Here is an 18591-nt window from a genome sequence, read left to right as displayed (position 1 = left end):
TAAAATGTTTTGAAGAGTTTCAGACTAACAAAAAGCTGTGTTACTACCTCCATGGAGTAGGGTGTGTATGTATTGTCAAAGATGAGGGCCTCCTGGATGAGCTTGTGGACACCCTCCAACTGATCGATGTTGGGCTTGTAGTCAACGATGCTGCGCTCGTATTCCTTCAGGTTGGTCAGTTGGTCCTCCAGAGTGCCGATCATCTCGATGGATATCGTGCCAATTTCCTGCCCGCCAAACATTTCCATTAATCAAATTAGCAAACGCTACCCGGCAACCATTCTGGCTGATGAGCCAACGCATTTCAGTACCTCCATCTTGGTTTGTATCCAGGGTCCGACCACGTTGGCTTGCTCGGCAAAGTTGCGTCTCAGTTCATCGTTGGACTGCTGCTTGCGAAGCTCCTCCTGCAGGGCCCGGTCACGCTGAGGTACCAGTTTCTCCGCCTACAGACACACGTTAATAAACGCTTGAGCATGACTTCATCGCAGAAAACTTCCGAGTTGCGGTTTTAAACCAGTATTAACACGTGCATAAGTCATGTTGACATGTTTTCACCTGATATCAATGTATACTAGCAGGTTTTCACCCTGTATCAATTTATAACACATCGTCACCTGGTTTCGATATGCATTTACCTATAATACTGACTCGTGTTTGCATCTTATATCAATGCGTACTTTACACTAGCTGGTATATACAGACAGTTAAATCCCTCCCTACTTATTCTTGTTCAGGTGGTGAAAGCCACTGTTCTCAAGTTTCTCAATTATGATTGACAGAGTAACTTAACCAGTGTGGGGAATCTGACACCATTCACTTTGTCTGTCAATCATGGCAATTCTTAATCTATGGGATGTCATCATATACTGAACACACTTGACCTGATCCCACTTGCTGTCGATGCTCTGTGGCGTGATGGTGGTGTACGGGTTGGTTCCACTCAGCTTGATGCCATTGTGCTGGGCGATCTTCTGGACCTCACTGTGGATGGCCTGGATGGCCTCACGCTCCTTGTTGGCTTCAGGCAGGGTGGACTTGAACTGCTCGTGGGCACGGATCAGGCTCTGAGGGAGCACAAGATCGATTACTTTATCATCCGCTCTGCGTTTTGTTCTCTCGGTTGAGTTCCTGACATGTACCTGGATCTCTTCAATGTTGTGGACAATAAACATGTCCTGTAGGTCCTCCATGGCCCCCTCCATCCAGTTGTTGAAGGGTGCTGCCCGTTTGGCGTACTCCAGGTAAAGCTCATCGATGGACTCCAGCAGTTTCTCAGTTTTCTGAGGGGGTGGACGAGTAAACGTGTGAGTCCAAGAGGGTCTTCAAGTACTGTATAGACTCTGGTGACCACATCAGAGCTCTCAAACCTGAAGTGAGTCCCTGCGCCTCTGGGTGAGTTCTCCAAGACTGTCCCACTGCATGCAGATTTTCTCACAGCGAGCGTTGACATTGGGGGCATCGTAGTAGTCCAGCTCACTGCAAGACAACATGGGATGCTTAATGTGATGAAAACCAAAGCATATTAAGATTGGAGGGCCGAGCCTTAATGTAAAATCTCAGACTTATTCACACATTTAAAAAAAAATAATGTTAATGCTTATAGCTTACAGCTAATTAAAACCTCAAATACTCCACCTCAAGAATATGACAAAAGAATCCAAATTATTTCTACGATAGAAATGAGGTAGCATCAGGCCTTCCGCAAAGCATCTTCCTACATTACGCGTTTAAGGAACCTGAATAATATACCAGTTGCACTTTTTGAATTGAACAACAAATTGAACAACTTGGATGTATAATACAGTAACATTTATAGATATAAAAACATGAACGGTATGAAGAAAACATTCATTCAGCAAATCTAAAGTGCTTCCATCACGTACTTGAGTTCCTGAGCGATGGCCGCGATCTGCTCAACTCGGTCCTGATGGGCAGCCAGGTCACTGTCGAAGGCCTCGTGTTTGCGGAGCAGCGCCTTTACCTCAGACAGTGAGGCCGTCTCATAGTCTCTCTGAGTCAGCATGGCCTCCTTGCCTATACATCATACACAACATGAACTCAAGAACTTCTGTGAAACTAGTTTGTAGACTTACACAGCTAATTGTTTGTAGTGTTGTGTTGTACACAGTACGTCCGATAGTTACTCGACTTGATTTTTGGTTTTCAGTTGGTTAAATTGGCATGTGAGTCAGCGATAACAGTGCCAACTTTCGCTTTGCCTCAGAATTAATAGGTACTGTTTTGCTTTGGCCACTCCTTGTAGGAGCTGAGGGTAGTCTTTGGATTTACCGCTGGTCCAGGATTCGTGGATGGAGGCCTTCTGGCGGAACTTTTCAGCCAGGTGGTCTAATCTCTCCAGACGTCGGATCTCATTGAGGAGCCACTCCTCGTAACCCTTCTCTGCACCCTCCAGACAGTGCCATGCCCTATTGATATCCTGAATAAGAGGGACAGAGAAGTAATTATCAAAAATTCCCAGTACTCTCCATCAAGCTTCTGTGATTTCAATGTGTGTACTTACAGCCACCATGTGTCCCTCTGACGGCATAAAGGCAGGTCTGCCACCCAGTCTTAGTTTGGTCTGTAGCGTGTTGAAGTTGATCTCCAACTGACATTTCTCCTGGACCTGTGGGACCAACATTTGTATTTATTAGTGGGAAGACAACAAATTTGAACCAAGTGACTGGTAGAACTAAAGTGAAGAGGTGGACTTGCAGAATCCAAAGTCATATTTAAAGCACATTAAAGAACTACACAAAGCATCAAAGCAAAAATAAAAAAAAAAACTAACAAAAAATAAAGTGCTACATGGCCATTACATAACATCGGCAGGCTACATAACATATAGATTAATAGTATGTGTTCAGTTATTTAAAAAAATATCTAATGTGATGTATGGATATGGTGTGTTGAGTGATTTTTAAAATAAAACTATCCTGTGGTGTTAGGATAAAAAAAGAAAAAAAATCAGCAATGATCCTGTAGGGAAAATATCCTTAATTATATACTGCAGTTTGTTTTTACGATGAAGAAAATCCTGTGGTGCGGAGGTACGTTAAAGGTGATTAAAAAAAAGATTATCGTGAGCAATTAGAGTTGTGTGGTGTGTGTTTTGATCATTTATTCTGTGGTGCCAGGAGTTTTCAGTGATAGGTAGCAGTGCCTCCATGTGGTCGAGAAAAGAGCGTGGCAGCTACACATCATTTAACAAGTGAACTCCATAGGGAAATGGAGAAGAACCTTTGGTGGCTTGTGGACACGGCGGTAGTCCCGGAAGTCTTCCAGCTTCTGCTGCATCTCAGACATGGTCTTCTCCGGATTTCTGTTCTCCAGCCAGGGAATGGTGCGACGGATCCACTCCAGAAGCTGTGCGAGGACAGGATGGAATCATCAACAGGAATAATGTAGGACTAGCGAGTCATGTCTTGTTTGTACGTACATCACTGGCCAGTTTCTCGTACTCCTGCATCAAGTGCTCGTTCTCCTGGTTGACCGCCAGTACTTTGCAGATTCGATTGGCAGCGGTCTCAGCCTATGAAGAGCAAACACAAGCCGGTGAGAGATGCTAGCAATACCTAGCCAGGCATTACTGTAGCTGATTGGTTAAATGCAATAGTTTTTTTTTCATGCATTTTTTAAATTCATTGATCTAATTACATAATTGCTCAATTGAGTTTTTGTGAATACAATTTTAAAATGTATAAGTTAATAGCATTTTAAATCAATTCAATTGTCATAAATGACAAAAAATGCAATTTAAAGTTGTAAGTACTAATACTTTCACAATTTATTTTAAAATATATTAGTAAAACAAACTATTTTACACAACAAAATCACTAAAAGTTAAACTTGCATGTACAATTAAACCCATGCATTAAGTATTTACCTATTTTACCAAAGCATACATTAAATGGTTTTGTAAAATTGTTTATTTTACCATTTGTTTGGTACACATTTTATTAAATACAACAATTGTTTGAAATCTATATGTAAAATGCCTTATTACACTGATATAGTAATAATAGTTAAAAAATGATTAAATTGCTACTGACAAATGTAATTGTGTTAAACGTATTGCTTTCATTTTTATAACAATAATGAGTTCTAATATGATAATGATTTTCTCATTACACTAAGCTCATATTTTAGTTTTTTTTCCTTTTGCCTCATGAAAAAAAATTCTGTGGCCCTTTTTTAAAAATAAAACGTGCTCAGATGTGTCAAGTCATTAGCGTGAACACACACGAGCAATGATTGGGTTCTAAATTTCATTGCAAAAAAATTCACACGTGTTTTAGGGGGGGAAAGTGTGGAAACAAATGGCCGTGTATTTAAAAAAAAACAGCAGCGTCGTTTGGATGGTTACAACATGCAGGAAGCTGCTGGCAGTTAGTTTCATGTGCCTCAATCACACACACTGTGTTTATAAAAAAAACACCATGCGTCTCAAGTGGGTCCATACATCAAGTATATCAGGTCAAATGGTGCCGAAGTCCAGTGGGTCCTACGACATTAACTACTGGACTGCAGGAATACAAAAAAAACACATTTGGCAAGTGAATTCAACACTGAATGCTGAATCAATTTTTGAATTATTTTTAAGGTTTTCAGTAACCAAATGATTTTAAGGTAAGAAAAAAAAGGATAATACACAAACAATTATAAGACATGGGGAATTGTGGAATTAAACAGCCTGATACAAAGTGGAAAGCTATTGACTCATGTTTCTAACAGAAATCAACACTTCCCAAAGTCACACACTAAAGTTTTCTGTCTCTTAAGAAACTAAGGAGACAAATTGGATAAACAGCGCAAGGGGTGTAAAGGTACATATATTCAGATTTTTCAGCAATTCAAAAAAACGGATTGCTATGATAATGACTGATTCACATCATTGGATGTTAAAAAAAAAAAAACCCCAAAAAAAACAAAAAAAAAAAAACAAAGGCAACAGTGACAACGCTGTAAATGTGACTTTAGGAAGGTAAGGGTGGACAGACATTTTAAAGCAGTGAAGCCTGTTTGGAGAGTTCCCATCAAGACACCGAAACGCGCTATTTCAGTTAAGCTAACATGAAAGCGAAAATATATGTAGATAGCTTCCTTTTCATCGGGTTGCTATTCTTTCCATGCGAATATGTTATAAAAAGATAAGATTATCCTTTATTTGTCCCACACTGGGGAAATGTACAGCATATGGGCACCTACGGCTTATAGACAGATGCATCTTGTGTGTGTACAAAATGTTTTTTCCTTTAAAAATGTAGTGGGTGCGACTTAAAATCAGGTGCACTCTATAGTCCGGAAATTACAGTAAGTAGCTGCATCTGGAGAGAAGCAAAAAAAATACTTTCAATTTCAATTTTGATGTGCATTCAAGGGCTACCCCAACATAAGATATCTCAAACACAAACCAAATGAATTAAAAAGTATCATGAATTAACACTAACGACACCAAGATTCCACCAAAGGCACAAAAGTGATAATTATATAACTTTGGCCTGAGCACAAAAACTGTGAATATACAAGAATTCCATCAAATAACGGAAGCTAGGTTTCTGCCCCCCCCCCATCCCCCCAATAAAACAACTGAATTCGTAAATGCCCAACTGTGAATATGCGAGTCGTCACTGTGCACGTACACTGTATATGATGGGAACTCTCAGTTTTAGGGCGTGTTGAATGCATGTACCTTCTGCGCGCCAGAGAAGGCGTGATAGAAGCAGGACACATAGGTCATAATAGCCTTCTCGTCAGGCCTCAGCGTGCCCACGATGTCTGCCCGACAGCCGAAGCAAAGGATGAAATAAAAAGAGAGAGAATAAGAACAAAGAGTGAAGCCCAAGCAACCCCAAAGCAACTTTGGAATGGACGTGGAGGACGGCTGCGGCTCCACCTGAAAGTGACGCTAATTCACAGATGGAGCGTCACAGCTCAAATTTGGACACAAATGCAACAATCTATGCATTTACTCATGAAACCCATACAGGTAAAAGTGCTTGCAAATTATGACTAAAATAAAAACTAAAAGTCAAGATTCTTGACCTCATCTAAGTTCCCTCCACCCCTTTAAGGAACTTTTATAAAAAAGGTTTATACTTGTTATTGCACTTTCACCAGGTGACTTCCATTGACTGTAGAATAGAGATTGCTGCTTATTTGTGTCCCAACACATCCTTTTGCTATGCGGGGCCGGAACTGAGAGAGCTGTGAAAGAAAGCGAGGCCATGCCAGATGAGGGGGCGCGGTAGTGGGGCGCTTGTTAGTAAAATATATATAAATAAAGAAACATTTGTTTTAAAAGGAGTTGGGGAGGGGGGTGACGAAGGGGCTGCTAACATGGGGTACCTTCTGAGCTCCAGAGAAGGCATGGTAGAAACTGGACACATAAGTCATTATGGCTTTCTCATCTGGACGAGCAGTGTTCACAATGTCTATTGAAGGGGAGGTTATGAAGACGTGATTAAACATGGACGCCCATGTATGACACACGTACACGCATGCTCGCACAGGACACCAGAATGATGGACAACATAATGCACAGGCAGCAAAATAGATACATTATTATGTTGATAACAAATGATGTGTACACAAAAAAAGCATGCCAGAGATGGATACTGTACTTTGTCGTAAACCACCCACTCGGAAACCCTAACCCTGGCTTGAATCATCAACCGTAAACCCACCTTCAAACCATAGTTTCAGACCCCGAAACCAAGAGCAACACCCTCCCTCTGGATAGAAACCCTAAATTTAAAGCCCAAACCCAGGTTTGTAAACCTATGCTGAAACACGAATCTGACACCCTTATGGCCTTTTGAAATTATATTTTGAAAGCTCAGCTAGGCGTGAAACAACCCTTGTCTGAGACCCCAACACTTGCTTGAAATCTTGCCTTGAAAATACAAACCTACTATAAACTCCAACCCTTGTTTCGAACCTTAACCCTGGCTTGAAGAATTAAATTTGAAACCCAAACTTGACAACTGAGTCTGAAACCGTAGCCAGTATTTATCCACTGACATAAACCCCAAAAATAAGACTTGGAACTCTACTATGAAACCCTAACCCTTATGTGAAATTCTAACAGTTTGAAATCTATAATTTGAAACACAGATACAGAACAACGTAGCAATAAGAAGACAGTAAAGGAAAAAAAAGTATTAATCATCTGTATAGGAACTCCAAACACAAACAACGAACACATAGCTGGACACAAATGAGGTTTACCTTCTGCGTCCAACATTTTGGGGATGTCCAAGTACTTCTCGGCCACCTCAAAGGCATTGTTCAGATTGGTCACTGGGTCATCCTACATATCAGTCACAGACGTATAGTCACAGAGCAAAGAGCTAAAGTTAGAAAACCAGCAACATGTTTGCAATCCTGCTGAATGTACTTCAGGACAATGTTCATTATTAGTCTATACTTGACATCTCTCCACTTCGGTAGAGATGGTTCACACACGGTATTGGTCACCTTTCTGAGCTTGTCGTAGTCAATGAGCTCTGGTCTGTGTCTGTGGATCAGAGCGTTGAAGGCGAGGCCGTCCTTCCAGCTGCCAGAGCGCACACACACAAACACCAGTTACACTAGTACCCCAACATGCGTCACTTTGTTGCAACACACTTAAATAATGGTAGCTAACATTAGAGAACTTATTCCCAAACAGTGTCCTGCAAGAGATTATCAAGTGTGCTGGTGGAAATCATCCCATTTCATGTAATTGATACAAAAATCATAATTTTTTTTCAACTGCATCCAAGTGTGCAAACGGTATCCAGAGACCCGTTAATTTCATTATTTCAGTGTAGACTTTGTAGAATATTTTTTTTTTGGCTGTGTGTTGTGAGTTTTTCCAAAGTAAAATATGAGCCTTGGAACTCAAAGGTAGTGAAACACTGAGTTTGAGGACAGCCATTTGTAACACCTGCTACCAGTATGACACTGTCGAACGTTTGTGATACAATATAGTGAACTTTAGTGCCCCCCGCTCTGTCGCGGGATTCTTACGATTATTCTCATAGATTTTTACTGTATCCAGGCAAGTCTGATTTCAGAGTTGCGCGGTGTCAGTTAGGTAAAAAAAAAATCAGCATAATTAAGAGCAAGAAAAAGCGGTAGAGAAGATCCTCAAGTTAACTCCAGTTTCCATTATAGTCATTGGTACCACAGAGCAGCGAGAATATGTGCTTGCGAGTGTTGCTGTGTGCGGTCTTCATTTTTATTGCTGCTCTGTTAGTTAAAGTCGCAGTTGCTTAAATGTTTGTAACATCTATGCTAATTTTCACTGCATGTTCATGTTTAGTACCCGATGACTCACCGATTAGAAGTCTAATTTTTTCCTCCCGTTTGAAAAAAACGTTTTGGGTCATTTATTTTTTGTTTGGGGGACACCAACCCGTTTTTCACTGAAAATATTTATTGGCTGAATTTCCACAGAGCATTTAATGAAGAATTTACTGGATATGTTCGTATTAAACAAACAGATGAGAACGTTTGAACATTTTGGGTTTGAAATTTTATGCGTATAGTTTACAGTAAACTACAACTGAGAGTGACGCACAGACTGAAGCAAGCACACTTTGCCTTTTATTTGCAGAGCTGTGCGAGCCAGAGAATCTTTTTGTTCCCTTCATGCGATGTTTAAAAATAGGCTGCCATTTCTGTGGAGCACAGCAACGTGCGTGAGAAAAGGTCCTAAAAAGTACTTTACAAATTGTATTTTAAAACGTTTAAATGTTTTTAACTGAAAACGTTTTCTTGGTGTCACAGATTTCCATCTAGTAAGAAAGGTTTTACTGTACCACTGTGCAAACATTTCCACCAGAGGGAGTTCTTGTTACAGATTTGAATAAGAAAAAGAATGTGGCATCAAAGAGAAAAATACACGACTTGAATACCAGCTGTGCTTGTGTTCAGCAGCCCAGTTTATTTTGCAGTGTGTGTGCGTGTGTGTGTTACCTAATGTGGAAGTTCTGCACATTGACATTCTTGTAGGGAGCGGTCTTCCTCTGGCACCACAACAGAAGACCCTCCTTAGCCGACGTCTCTGTGAGGATGATAAGACAGAAGAAAAAGCAGACGATTAACTCTCTCTTGATGGGAACAAATGGTTTGGAAATATCATGTGAGACCTGAACCATTTTAACCAGCCATCAGATGAAAGCAGAAACGTGCAATTTTATGTTTTACACAGTACATCTTTTTTTTTGGTGCATGACAAGACATTTTATTTTGTCTTGTATCTCGTGAAACAATACATTTTCTCAATTACTCATGTGAATAACAAATGGTGTTCATAGTGGAAATGTTTCGAGAAACCTTCAACAGAGATGTCCTGGATGGCGAAGCGGAGGATGATGGTCCAGATCATTCCCAGCGTCATCTTGGCGTTTCCGTCCACGATTTCTGTAGGCAAAAAACCCCCCCACACACATCATTTGTCGATTTAGTCAATTTGGGATGTAGTGGACTTCAAAGGTCATGAAATGGTAATGAGAACAATTGATATCAGATTAAATATTTGAAAATGATGTAGCATCAAAAGAGTACATTGTGTTACACACAAAATGTTATAAATGAAATAATTTAAATTTGTTTAGTCCATAAAATCATTTGTGTAAACAAAGAAATTAATAAAAAATAAACAGCATTTAATTAATAGAAACGCAAAAGCTTAATTTTGTATTACACTATGTTATGGTTTTGTTTGTTTTTCGTAGCGAGCTAGGTAGTGTAACACAAACACACCCACAGACACGCCTCCTTCACTGCACACAGCTCTCCTGCGGGCAGAGACACAACGGTGGGGTTTCTCTTCATAGCTTGCTTGGAAGGAGAGGCAAGCCGAAAGATACTCGGAAATAAGTCTGCCGTGTCTAATATCAAGAAGCCTTGCTAAACAACATCTTTAAAGACTTGAGAAAGCTCCATATGACATGACCTCAAATAGAAGTTTAACACATGTAAATTAATGGTGACACGCAAGCTTGTTCCCCACTGGTTGCATTGAACAATGTCAAAAAAAATCAATATTGTTGTTTCTTGATGACGGAAGTCAATCACATAAGATTTATATGTTCATTTAATATTATATACTGAATGATAAAACAAATGTAAATATTGAATTATCAAATATATAAACAAAAGAAAGAAAATACTCTGCTATGTATCTAAAAATGATTAATCGATGTATTTAATTTTAAATTGAATTTAAAAAGTGCAATTGATCAATAGTTTTACATCTCTGGCAAAAATGTTAATCATCAAGCGGGTATGTTTCAACTATGCAATAGAAATGTAGAGAATGTAAAGAATGTATGAAGGTGTGACACATTTCCATTTCTTGACGTCATCTTTTACACTGTCAAAAGCACTCATGTGGTCAGGCTAGAATTCCTCACATGGCTTAAATACACAAGATGACACAGATTATTTGGCATTGACTTTCAATGTAGGCTGTGATGTTTTAATGAAGCAGTATGTGGTTCCACACCCTGTTCCAAATGAACTATTGCAAATTTATATGTATTGTGTGCGTGTGTGCCGACTGACCCTCTGCGCCAATGGAGACCAGTTTGACTCCCTTGCTGGCAATGAAGTCCAGAGCTTTGTTGACGTTGTTGATCTTGTGAACCCTCATCTTGCCTCGCTCTGGCTTGGGTAATCGCTCACCTAAACATACACCAGACAAATAGGTATATAAATATTATAATAATACATTATGTTTGCGTTTCTGTGCCGTTTACAGAGTTGCTGCCAAAGAGAAAAATACATTCACTGGTTTTCAAACCCTAATTCAGTCTTAATTTGAACTCCTTACCCTGGCTTTGAAACCTTATCATGAAAGCTTTTGTACTCCACGACGCAATTGAGTGGCAAGAAATGTACTTCCACCTTAGTGCCAAACATTATATGCCGACAAATGGGAATAACTTGAATCAATCAAGCCTACCTGAGATGACCTCCAGAAGCAGCATGAGTTTGAGTCCATCCCTGAAGTCCTCCTCGATATTTTCAATTTGTGTACCGGCCTTGCGCAGGTGGGAGTTGCACCACGCCGTGAACGTCTGTATGAGGACAAACAAAAACGTACACAATTCAGGAATGTACGATACGCAGCTTTCCCTCGCACAACAACAACAACATTAAGAGCCCCTCATCCTGTTATACCCATATTTAAAGTAAGTTTCATCCATCCATCCATCCATCCATCCATCCATCATCTACCGCTTATCCGGGGCCGGGTCGCGGGGGCAACAGCTTTAGCAGGGAAGCCCAGACTTCCCTCTCCCTAGCTACTTCTTCCAGCTCTCCCCGGGGGATCCCGAGGCGTTCCCAGGCCAGCTGGGTGACGTAGTGGGTAAAGTAAGTTTACAAATTCCAAATTAATCACCTTTATTGGGGGGCGGGGGGTGAGAAATCCAGAAATGCACCAATTTTTACAACCGCATGTCTGGTGAAAATGTTGGATTTGACCACAGTATGAAAACAAAAAGTTAAAGTACACGTCAAAAGTTGAATAGTAAGGTGGACATTTTAAGTTGAAGCATCCAATCATAGGCCAACACGGCTTTTTACGCTACCCTAAGTCATGAACATGCCCGATATCAAACAGAAAGTCATTTTGGTTTGAAGCAGCTAGTGAAAGTCAATTTGGCCATTCTACCCAGAACAATAATAATAATAATAATAATAATACTGCCATCGGTTTCACAATGGGCACCAAATTGGGAAGATCTGTCTATCATAGTAGGATGCACGAAGAAGACTCCTCAACCCATGCATGAAATTGAACGGGAAATAGACCATTTTGGTTTCAGCAGCTATTTCGAGTGAATTTCGGAGCTCTTATACAGTACCTCGATTAAATTCTATTAATTCATCAAAAGGAGCATAGAAGCAGGTATTTTTGGCAGATGGGAGATGCAAAATGGTCATGCTTTTCTTTTTTTTGGCCTGCGCCATCTGATGTGGGCAAAACATGGTTCCGTTTTATAATTCGGGAGATTCCCAAGTTTGGGGGAAAAAAATTGCCCCTGACACCAACTTCACCAAGCAACTTGAAATTGGGTGGACATGTATACAGAAACAGGATGCAGAGGAAAACCTCCCAAGAATCCATTCATGATATTTGACAGGAAGACGGCCATTTTGGTTTGAAGCCGCCATTTGAGGGTGAATTATATACACAGTAAATTCACCAGCAATGACAACAACGGCTCAAAACGTGGGACAGACATAATCAATGCAGTTGCTTGCAATTTCATTAAGTTGAAAGGAAATTTAACAGATATCTATTATTTAAAAAAACTGAGCAGTTAAGAGTAGTAACACAAAATATTGAATGAATAGTGATTTATTTCATTGTGTATGCATTTATTGTTGGCTTTGTAGACTCACTGATGGTTTGATGTAGCAAAAAAACCCCAACAAAAAAACAAACATAACTGCAGAGTTAAAAAGGCTATTGAGTAGACAGGAAGCGAGGTCAGGAAGCACTGTGGTGACAGGAAGTGGATGTTGGTGCCTCAAAATGGTGGCTTTCAAACACGTATTGTTTGGCTTCACATAAACATTCCTCTTTTTGGTACATTTTCATCTTGAAAACAAGTGAAGATTTTTGTTTACTTAGTACTATTTTTCCCGTTTTTTTAAAAACCAAAAATGCAAGTGAAAACAACCACAATTTGAAAGCACCTTATGGAAACCATAATTTGAAAGGCTAGTCTGGGCATACTAACCCTAGTTTGAAATCCTAATTCTCATTTTTAAACTCTCATCTTGGAAGCAAATTGAGATTTACATCCGGTTAATGTTTTTGTCATCAGTTTCCACTGCAAGGTTGCTCATGAAAAATATTGCGTGCGTGCGTGCGTGTGTGTGTGTGTGTAGAGGGTGGGGGGTGCTCATGGCCTGCGACTTTGGATTTTGCCATTCGTCGCTTCTGGGCTGCAGGCATTCCCGGAAAAATAGCACGTTGTAAATTAGCTGTAGATGTATAGATGGACATGTCAAGGTGTTTTATACATATATGTATGGATTCCTACTATTGCCACAGCCTGAAACGTCTCATTTTTTGACAACATTCTGGCAGGCAATCATGCATACAATTACCCCCACCTCACCACTGGGTTGCAAAACATAATTGTGTACTCCTGGTGGTCCCGCCCCGGTTTTTAACAGCCCATTGCAATGGATGGCACAAAGCATGCATTGAGGGAGGCGGATAATGGCACCCTTCAGCTGTCCACCCAATAAACGAGAGGGTGGGAGTGGAGGCTGAGGGGGGTATAACTTTCACATAAACAAGCAGACAAATTGGTGGGTAGGAGCGGGACAACAATGTCCCCTTCTAGCACATGCATGCTTCAATGCAGCAGGAAGTGGTGCTGCAATGTCAGGAAGTTGCTGCTTAGTTAAGAATTTGAGAACCATTATTGAGACGCTTGTCAACACACAGAAAGTGCACATTAAAACAGAAGTGTTAAGTATACATTTCAGTACGATTGATATTTGTGGTTGGTTGAAGGAAAAAAAAAATCAATATTAATAACCAGTCATAACGGATTTTAATTAAATACAAATATTTTTCCCAAAAAGATGTTTTAAAATGTATACAGTATTTCCAAATGTATTCATGAAAAAAAAAATATTCCATTCCATTTGGGGGGGTAAAATTTTTTTTAAACTATATTTCAAACAAGTCGAATTTTTTGTACGTTTTCCAAACTTAACACATTTGAAAAATTACATTTCCAAGTTAATAAAATGCTAATTGAATTAAAACAAATCCACCACAGCATTTTATTTAAAAACAAATAAATATGGCAAATACAACTAAAAACAAACGCTTATTTGAAATTTAAATGTGTATTTGTTTCAATGAATCTACCCTGATGCTCATTTCATTACTCAAGTTGCTATCTTGCTATAGGGCGGCATACTCATCACTGACATGTTAGCATTTGACCCAATGTCATAATTGCACTTGCCATCAAAGTCAAAATGTACGAAACTGCATTTAGTTATGATAGCAGGGAGGAAGTGTGCTTGAATTCCGCAATCATAGGGTGTGGCTCAACTTTGTGAGCTGCGTTTCATTTGCTTTAATGCACAACTTGAGAGCTGTTAAACCTGCCCAGGTGGCCTATCAACCCAATTTTTTTTTTTGTTTCATTTTGAAGGATCCCATTCAAGTTGTGGTTGAGATTTTTTTTCTTTTGATTGTTGGGATGAAAGAAGAAAAAAGTGTGTGTGAAAGGACACCGTTGCCATGGCAACTTGTTGCTAAGGGAGAGTGGCTTGTTGTGCTTGCAACCATAATCAGCGGTATATTGCAGACGGGTAATGCATTATTAGTATGACCGCATGCACATGTCAAGCTGATGTAAATGCTTGCCATTTAGCCTCAAGTAGCTGCACGCCTAGCACGGATCCAACATCGATCCATTCAAAACTATATCATGAAATATAAACAAGAGAAACGCATAATAGGTGGCTTGATTTGGCGTGACCATAACTAGCATTTCATGCTTCTGCGCCACCTACTGTTGGTGTTAAGTACAGCACCAGATGGCACTGGTTATCAGTCAGTGTTTTGCACTTCTAAGTAGGCATCATTTTATCCAGAAAGCATCTGCTTGGGTCTGGAAGTGTTTAAATTGCCCAACATGTCTTCTATATAGATTGAACCACCCTGTCGTGCACGCTTCACTGGTGAAGGGTGGAAGGTTCCTCAAATGAAGCTGTCGGCCGGGAACCGCAAACTTCTTTCAACTCCCTTTTTCCGATCAGGCCCAGAGGTTAAATATAAAAGCTTAAGCAGGTTATTTAGCATTTCCAGAAAGACACTAAAACACAAATGGCATGAAATTGATACACCCCCTGCGGTGTTGAATAAAATCAGAACCAGTCATCGGTACATCCCATTTAGACAAGCTCTGGCTCGCAGTGTCATCATGGCAGGACACAGTGGAATCTAACAAGAACTGATGCAAGAACTATGCATGTTCATCAGGACAGAATGCAGAAAATTCAAATCACACCTATACCATGAAATGCAAAGGCAGTCAGCCATTTTAGTTTGAAAATGTAGTTTTCAGTCAAAATTCATGGGTTGCATCAGAGATAAATTCCAACGGATCACCACAAGAACTGGAAAATTCGGCAGATGGTTGATTCAGACTATTTCCATTGGTCATACCTGAATGAATTCTTTCAAAGGAATTTACCAAGTAGCCTCCAAAAAAGGACAAGGTGTACAGATGACTGACACCAAATTGTGGAAAGTGTGAATTTTCTATATTTGGTGTAGTGGTTTAGTGGCAATGTTTACATTAAACACAAAATTGTCATAAGTGAACTCACAAAAAGAATTTAACCAAAAATTGTGTGAATAAAGAATCCAATCCATTCACCATGCTCAATAATCATAAACATTTTGCGCACACGCACACACACACACACAAAAATTTGATGAGGTCAATGTGAAAGATGGCTCTGACGGTTTACTCATCATGTTGGTCCACCATCATCACACCGTCCTTGTAGAACAGGCGATAACACGCCTCTGATGTAATTATATCACCACGTTGTCAGGTTGTATCTCACCCTAACAACCTGTCACTGCAGCATGTACCCTCACATTCACCAGGTTTAAGGGCCTTAGACATGCAGCGACGTGCTGACACCACAAATGATTCCGACTCAGGTAGGAGAGAAGCCAAGACGAAAAAGACAGACACAGTGTTTTAGTGTATTATTTGAAATACCACAAAGAGGAACTGGGGATGGAAAACAGAAGTTCGAACATTGCAACACACATCTATTAATGAAAGGTTCTTTGAAGCAAAGTGCCATGAAGCTTGTAAAATTTGAGACTGGGCAGGACCCAGGGGGACTAATGGAGCCGACCGGGTCTGGCTGGCTTTGTGAATGAAGTCCAGTAATTAAATGTTCTGGTCTGACAAGCACTTCAACACCCCTTTCCTGAAGGAAGGCCAATTAAAGAACAACTTCAACCTGACACACATAGGCATACTGGCTAACTTCAACATCACAGGACATAGGGGTTGCATTTCAGTAGTTTTCAGACGTGAAGTTCAGAAAGTAAAAACATTTTAGTCACATCCATTTGTTTAGGATCTGTGGCTGAAATTTGGTGGCCATCAGACACAATCTTTAGGTCAGGTTTGTCTTTGAAGAACACCTTGAATATGGCTAAAATGACGGCTCCCGAAACCAAAATGGCAGCCTTCAAGTGCATTTTCAGGCATGGCTTCTGCGGACTTTGTTGGGTTACTGATGATAAACATATCTACCAAAATTCATATTGGTAGGTAAACTGGATTTGGGGGCCAATAAAAAAAAATCAATTGTTTACATAAAGTCAACAAAATCACATCAAAACACAACAGCACAGGTCTGTAACATTCCAGGAAGGATTTTCAAATCTATATTGAAGTAATACATGCTGCGTTTGTTCTCCATTTGTAAAGCCTCAACAAACATACAAGCGCTTCACGGCAAAGGCCCAAGAACTAACTGGCCCCACACTTTAAATTCATTCCATGCAGCTCTGCACATACTGTGCTGCTGTAGGAGGATACACAGCCTTAGCTACTGTCGAGCGACGGTAGGAATTGGACACCATCAAAACAACCTCACAACTCCACCCCCCCTCCCCCAAACCCCTTCTACCCCAAGACATGATGTGAGCCAGGGTTGAGGCCTACAAGTGTGTTTGAGAAGTGAAAGGCTTAAAAGAAAGAAGCAGATCGCGGCGACTTGTCTCAACAGCTGCTTGGAGGTCAGCGACAGTGATGATGCTTAAAACACACACAAAAGTTGAACCATGCACACACACACACAAGAGCAAACACGAAGTCGAAGCAGGAGTTTCGTTGTTCTTATTATCCTCTCAAATCTGGACATATCATCATATACGTGTACACACGCACACACCTCCTTGCTGCATGTGCTGACAAGTTGTCAGGAAAAAAAAAACACTACATAACAAGACATATTGTTGAAATCTGACCTTGTGGAGCCAGCTTATTCGTATTTCAAGAGTCATCAAACTTAGCAGTCATGCTCTGACGACAAAAACTCATTTTAACAATTTAGCCACAATCTGTCTACAATGTATGGTTCAAATGAGGGAACAACTGGACGAAATCTCTACCATAAAATGGCAGCTTGAAAACAAAATGGGAGACTTCCTCCCTCTTGTTTGGGCATGACATTTTTTGTGGGTCTAGTATGTTCTACGATTCTCATGCCGGCTGAATTTCATGTTGCCAAATGAAACCTGCCGCAGGGCAGAATTTAAAAGCAAAAAAATTGTGGTAGGTGCTACAAAGCCACTTTTGTCATACCCTGACTTGCAACCTGATAATTTCAACTGTTGGAGATGCCGTATCACAAATGACCACTGGGCAGACTCCACTTGAATAAATAAAAGACCATGCTTGTAAATGACACAGCCAAGTAGGAGTTTAAGTTCAAACCCTAGATTTTGCCCCAAATTATTGTTTTGAAATAAAATGACCAATTTGTTCAATTTCATTCATGGGTCTGAGACTTTTGAGTGTGCCCTGTGTCACGATAGAGATGTCCACCGGATTTCATGTTGATGTCAGAAAGTAATGTAAGGCATCTCTTACGAAAAATCATCAAAATTTGTCACGATGCTCCGTCCACATTTGACGATGCAGACAAAAACAAAGCGCATATATTTGGGGTCACACATCTGCCAAGTATGCATAGCTGCTTCCGATCAGGCCTCACTTGGGCAAATTCCGGAGTTCAACAAAGTACGGGCCCTGAAATTCACCAAAAAAGGCTGCTCCAAACCGAAATGCCAAACTACCTGTCCTTAACATTTTTTCATGTGAGCTGTTGTGATAGACATCCAATGGATGTGAAATTAAGTGTGATGAGTGTCAAGGGCCATTTTTCCAACTTTCTTGATTCCTGATTAAAAAACAGCAATTACATGAGTGATCCGAAAGATATACACTGCATAGCTATTTGGTAATCTAAGCTTCTTACATGACGGTGGCACGTGGGAGTCCCCCACAGAGGAACAACACAGCAGCCATCTTAATCCTGTTCGTGTGTGTGCAAGATGATCCTCCTGACCCAAAAAGAGACGACCAGTTACACTGTCAACCGGTCTTTGTCCAAACCTTTGCACTGCTTTAATAACAGCCATATTTCCATAACTTCAACTTATGTCACAAAACAGGAACTGCGTGGGTAGGTGGGGAACGAAAAGGGGGTCCTTTCAGACTAAAATGTCAAGCTGTGCTGTTTGTTCATTTATTTATGTCGCTTCCTGTCTTTGTTGGCGGGTCAGACTGCACCAACCGAAACATTTGCAGGTTGAGGGCTCGCACTTTCAAAATGTACACGCACACACGCAAAAACTTGCAGTTAAACTATTGGCACGTTGTTGCTCACAATGTACATGGTTCCTGACCCCAAACATGTCGACACAAAGTTGTTATACTCTGAGGCTCATTGCAACACCAAATATTTTGTTCAGGTTGAGGTGTTGCAGAACGCTATTTCGAAACCATA

At 40.4% G+C, this 18591-nt stretch overlaps 1 protein-coding gene across 5 annotated transcripts in view; it reads right to left on the bottom strand.

Annotated features, from left to right (window-relative positions):
• actn4 (actinin, alpha 4) overlaps window positions 1-18591 on the bottom strand; it is a 39688-nt gene that overhangs the window by 5166 nt on the left and 15931 nt on the right. For 3 of the 5 annotated variants that reach the window (XM_052078216.1, XM_052078214.1, XM_052078212.1), the window contains exons 2-18: window positions 10961-11075; window positions 10561-10680; window positions 9328-9414; window positions 8968-9055; window positions 7483-7561; window positions 7234-7315; window positions 6352-6437; window positions 3443-3535; window positions 3244-3369; window positions 2525-2629; window positions 2293-2440; window positions 1887-2037; window positions 1371-1479; window positions 1143-1283; window positions 885-1067; window positions 312-446; window positions 48-227 (exon numbers count right to left, since the gene is read on the bottom strand). In XM_052078216.1, the coding sequence (XP_051934176.1) occupies window positions 48-227; window positions 312-446; window positions 885-1067; window positions 1143-1283; window positions 1371-1479; window positions 1887-2037; window positions 2293-2440; window positions 2525-2629; window positions 3244-3369; window positions 3443-3535; window positions 6352-6437; window positions 7234-7315; window positions 7483-7561; window positions 8968-9055; window positions 9328-9414; window positions 10561-10680; window positions 10961-11075 (2028 nt within the window). Of the gene's footprint in view, window positions 1-47; window positions 228-311; window positions 447-884; window positions 1068-1142; window positions 1284-1370; window positions 1480-1886; window positions 2038-2292; window positions 2441-2524; window positions 2630-3243; window positions 3370-3442; window positions 3536-5695; window positions 5782-6351; window positions 6438-7233; window positions 7316-7482; window positions 7562-8967; window positions 9056-9327; window positions 9415-10560; window positions 10681-10960; window positions 11076-18591 lie in introns of all 5 variants that reach the window. The other 2 variants (XM_052078215.1, XM_052078213.1) reach the window with 1 other exon arrangement.

The sequence above is a fragment of the Hippocampus zosterae genome, chromosome 10 (assembly GCF_025434085.1).
Source record: "Hippocampus zosterae strain Florida chromosome 10, ASM2543408v3, whole genome shotgun sequence".
NCBI lineage: Eukaryota > Metazoa > Chordata > Actinopteri > Syngnathiformes > Syngnathidae > Hippocampus > Hippocampus zosterae.
This window is presented reverse-complemented; position numbering and strand designations above follow the sequence as displayed.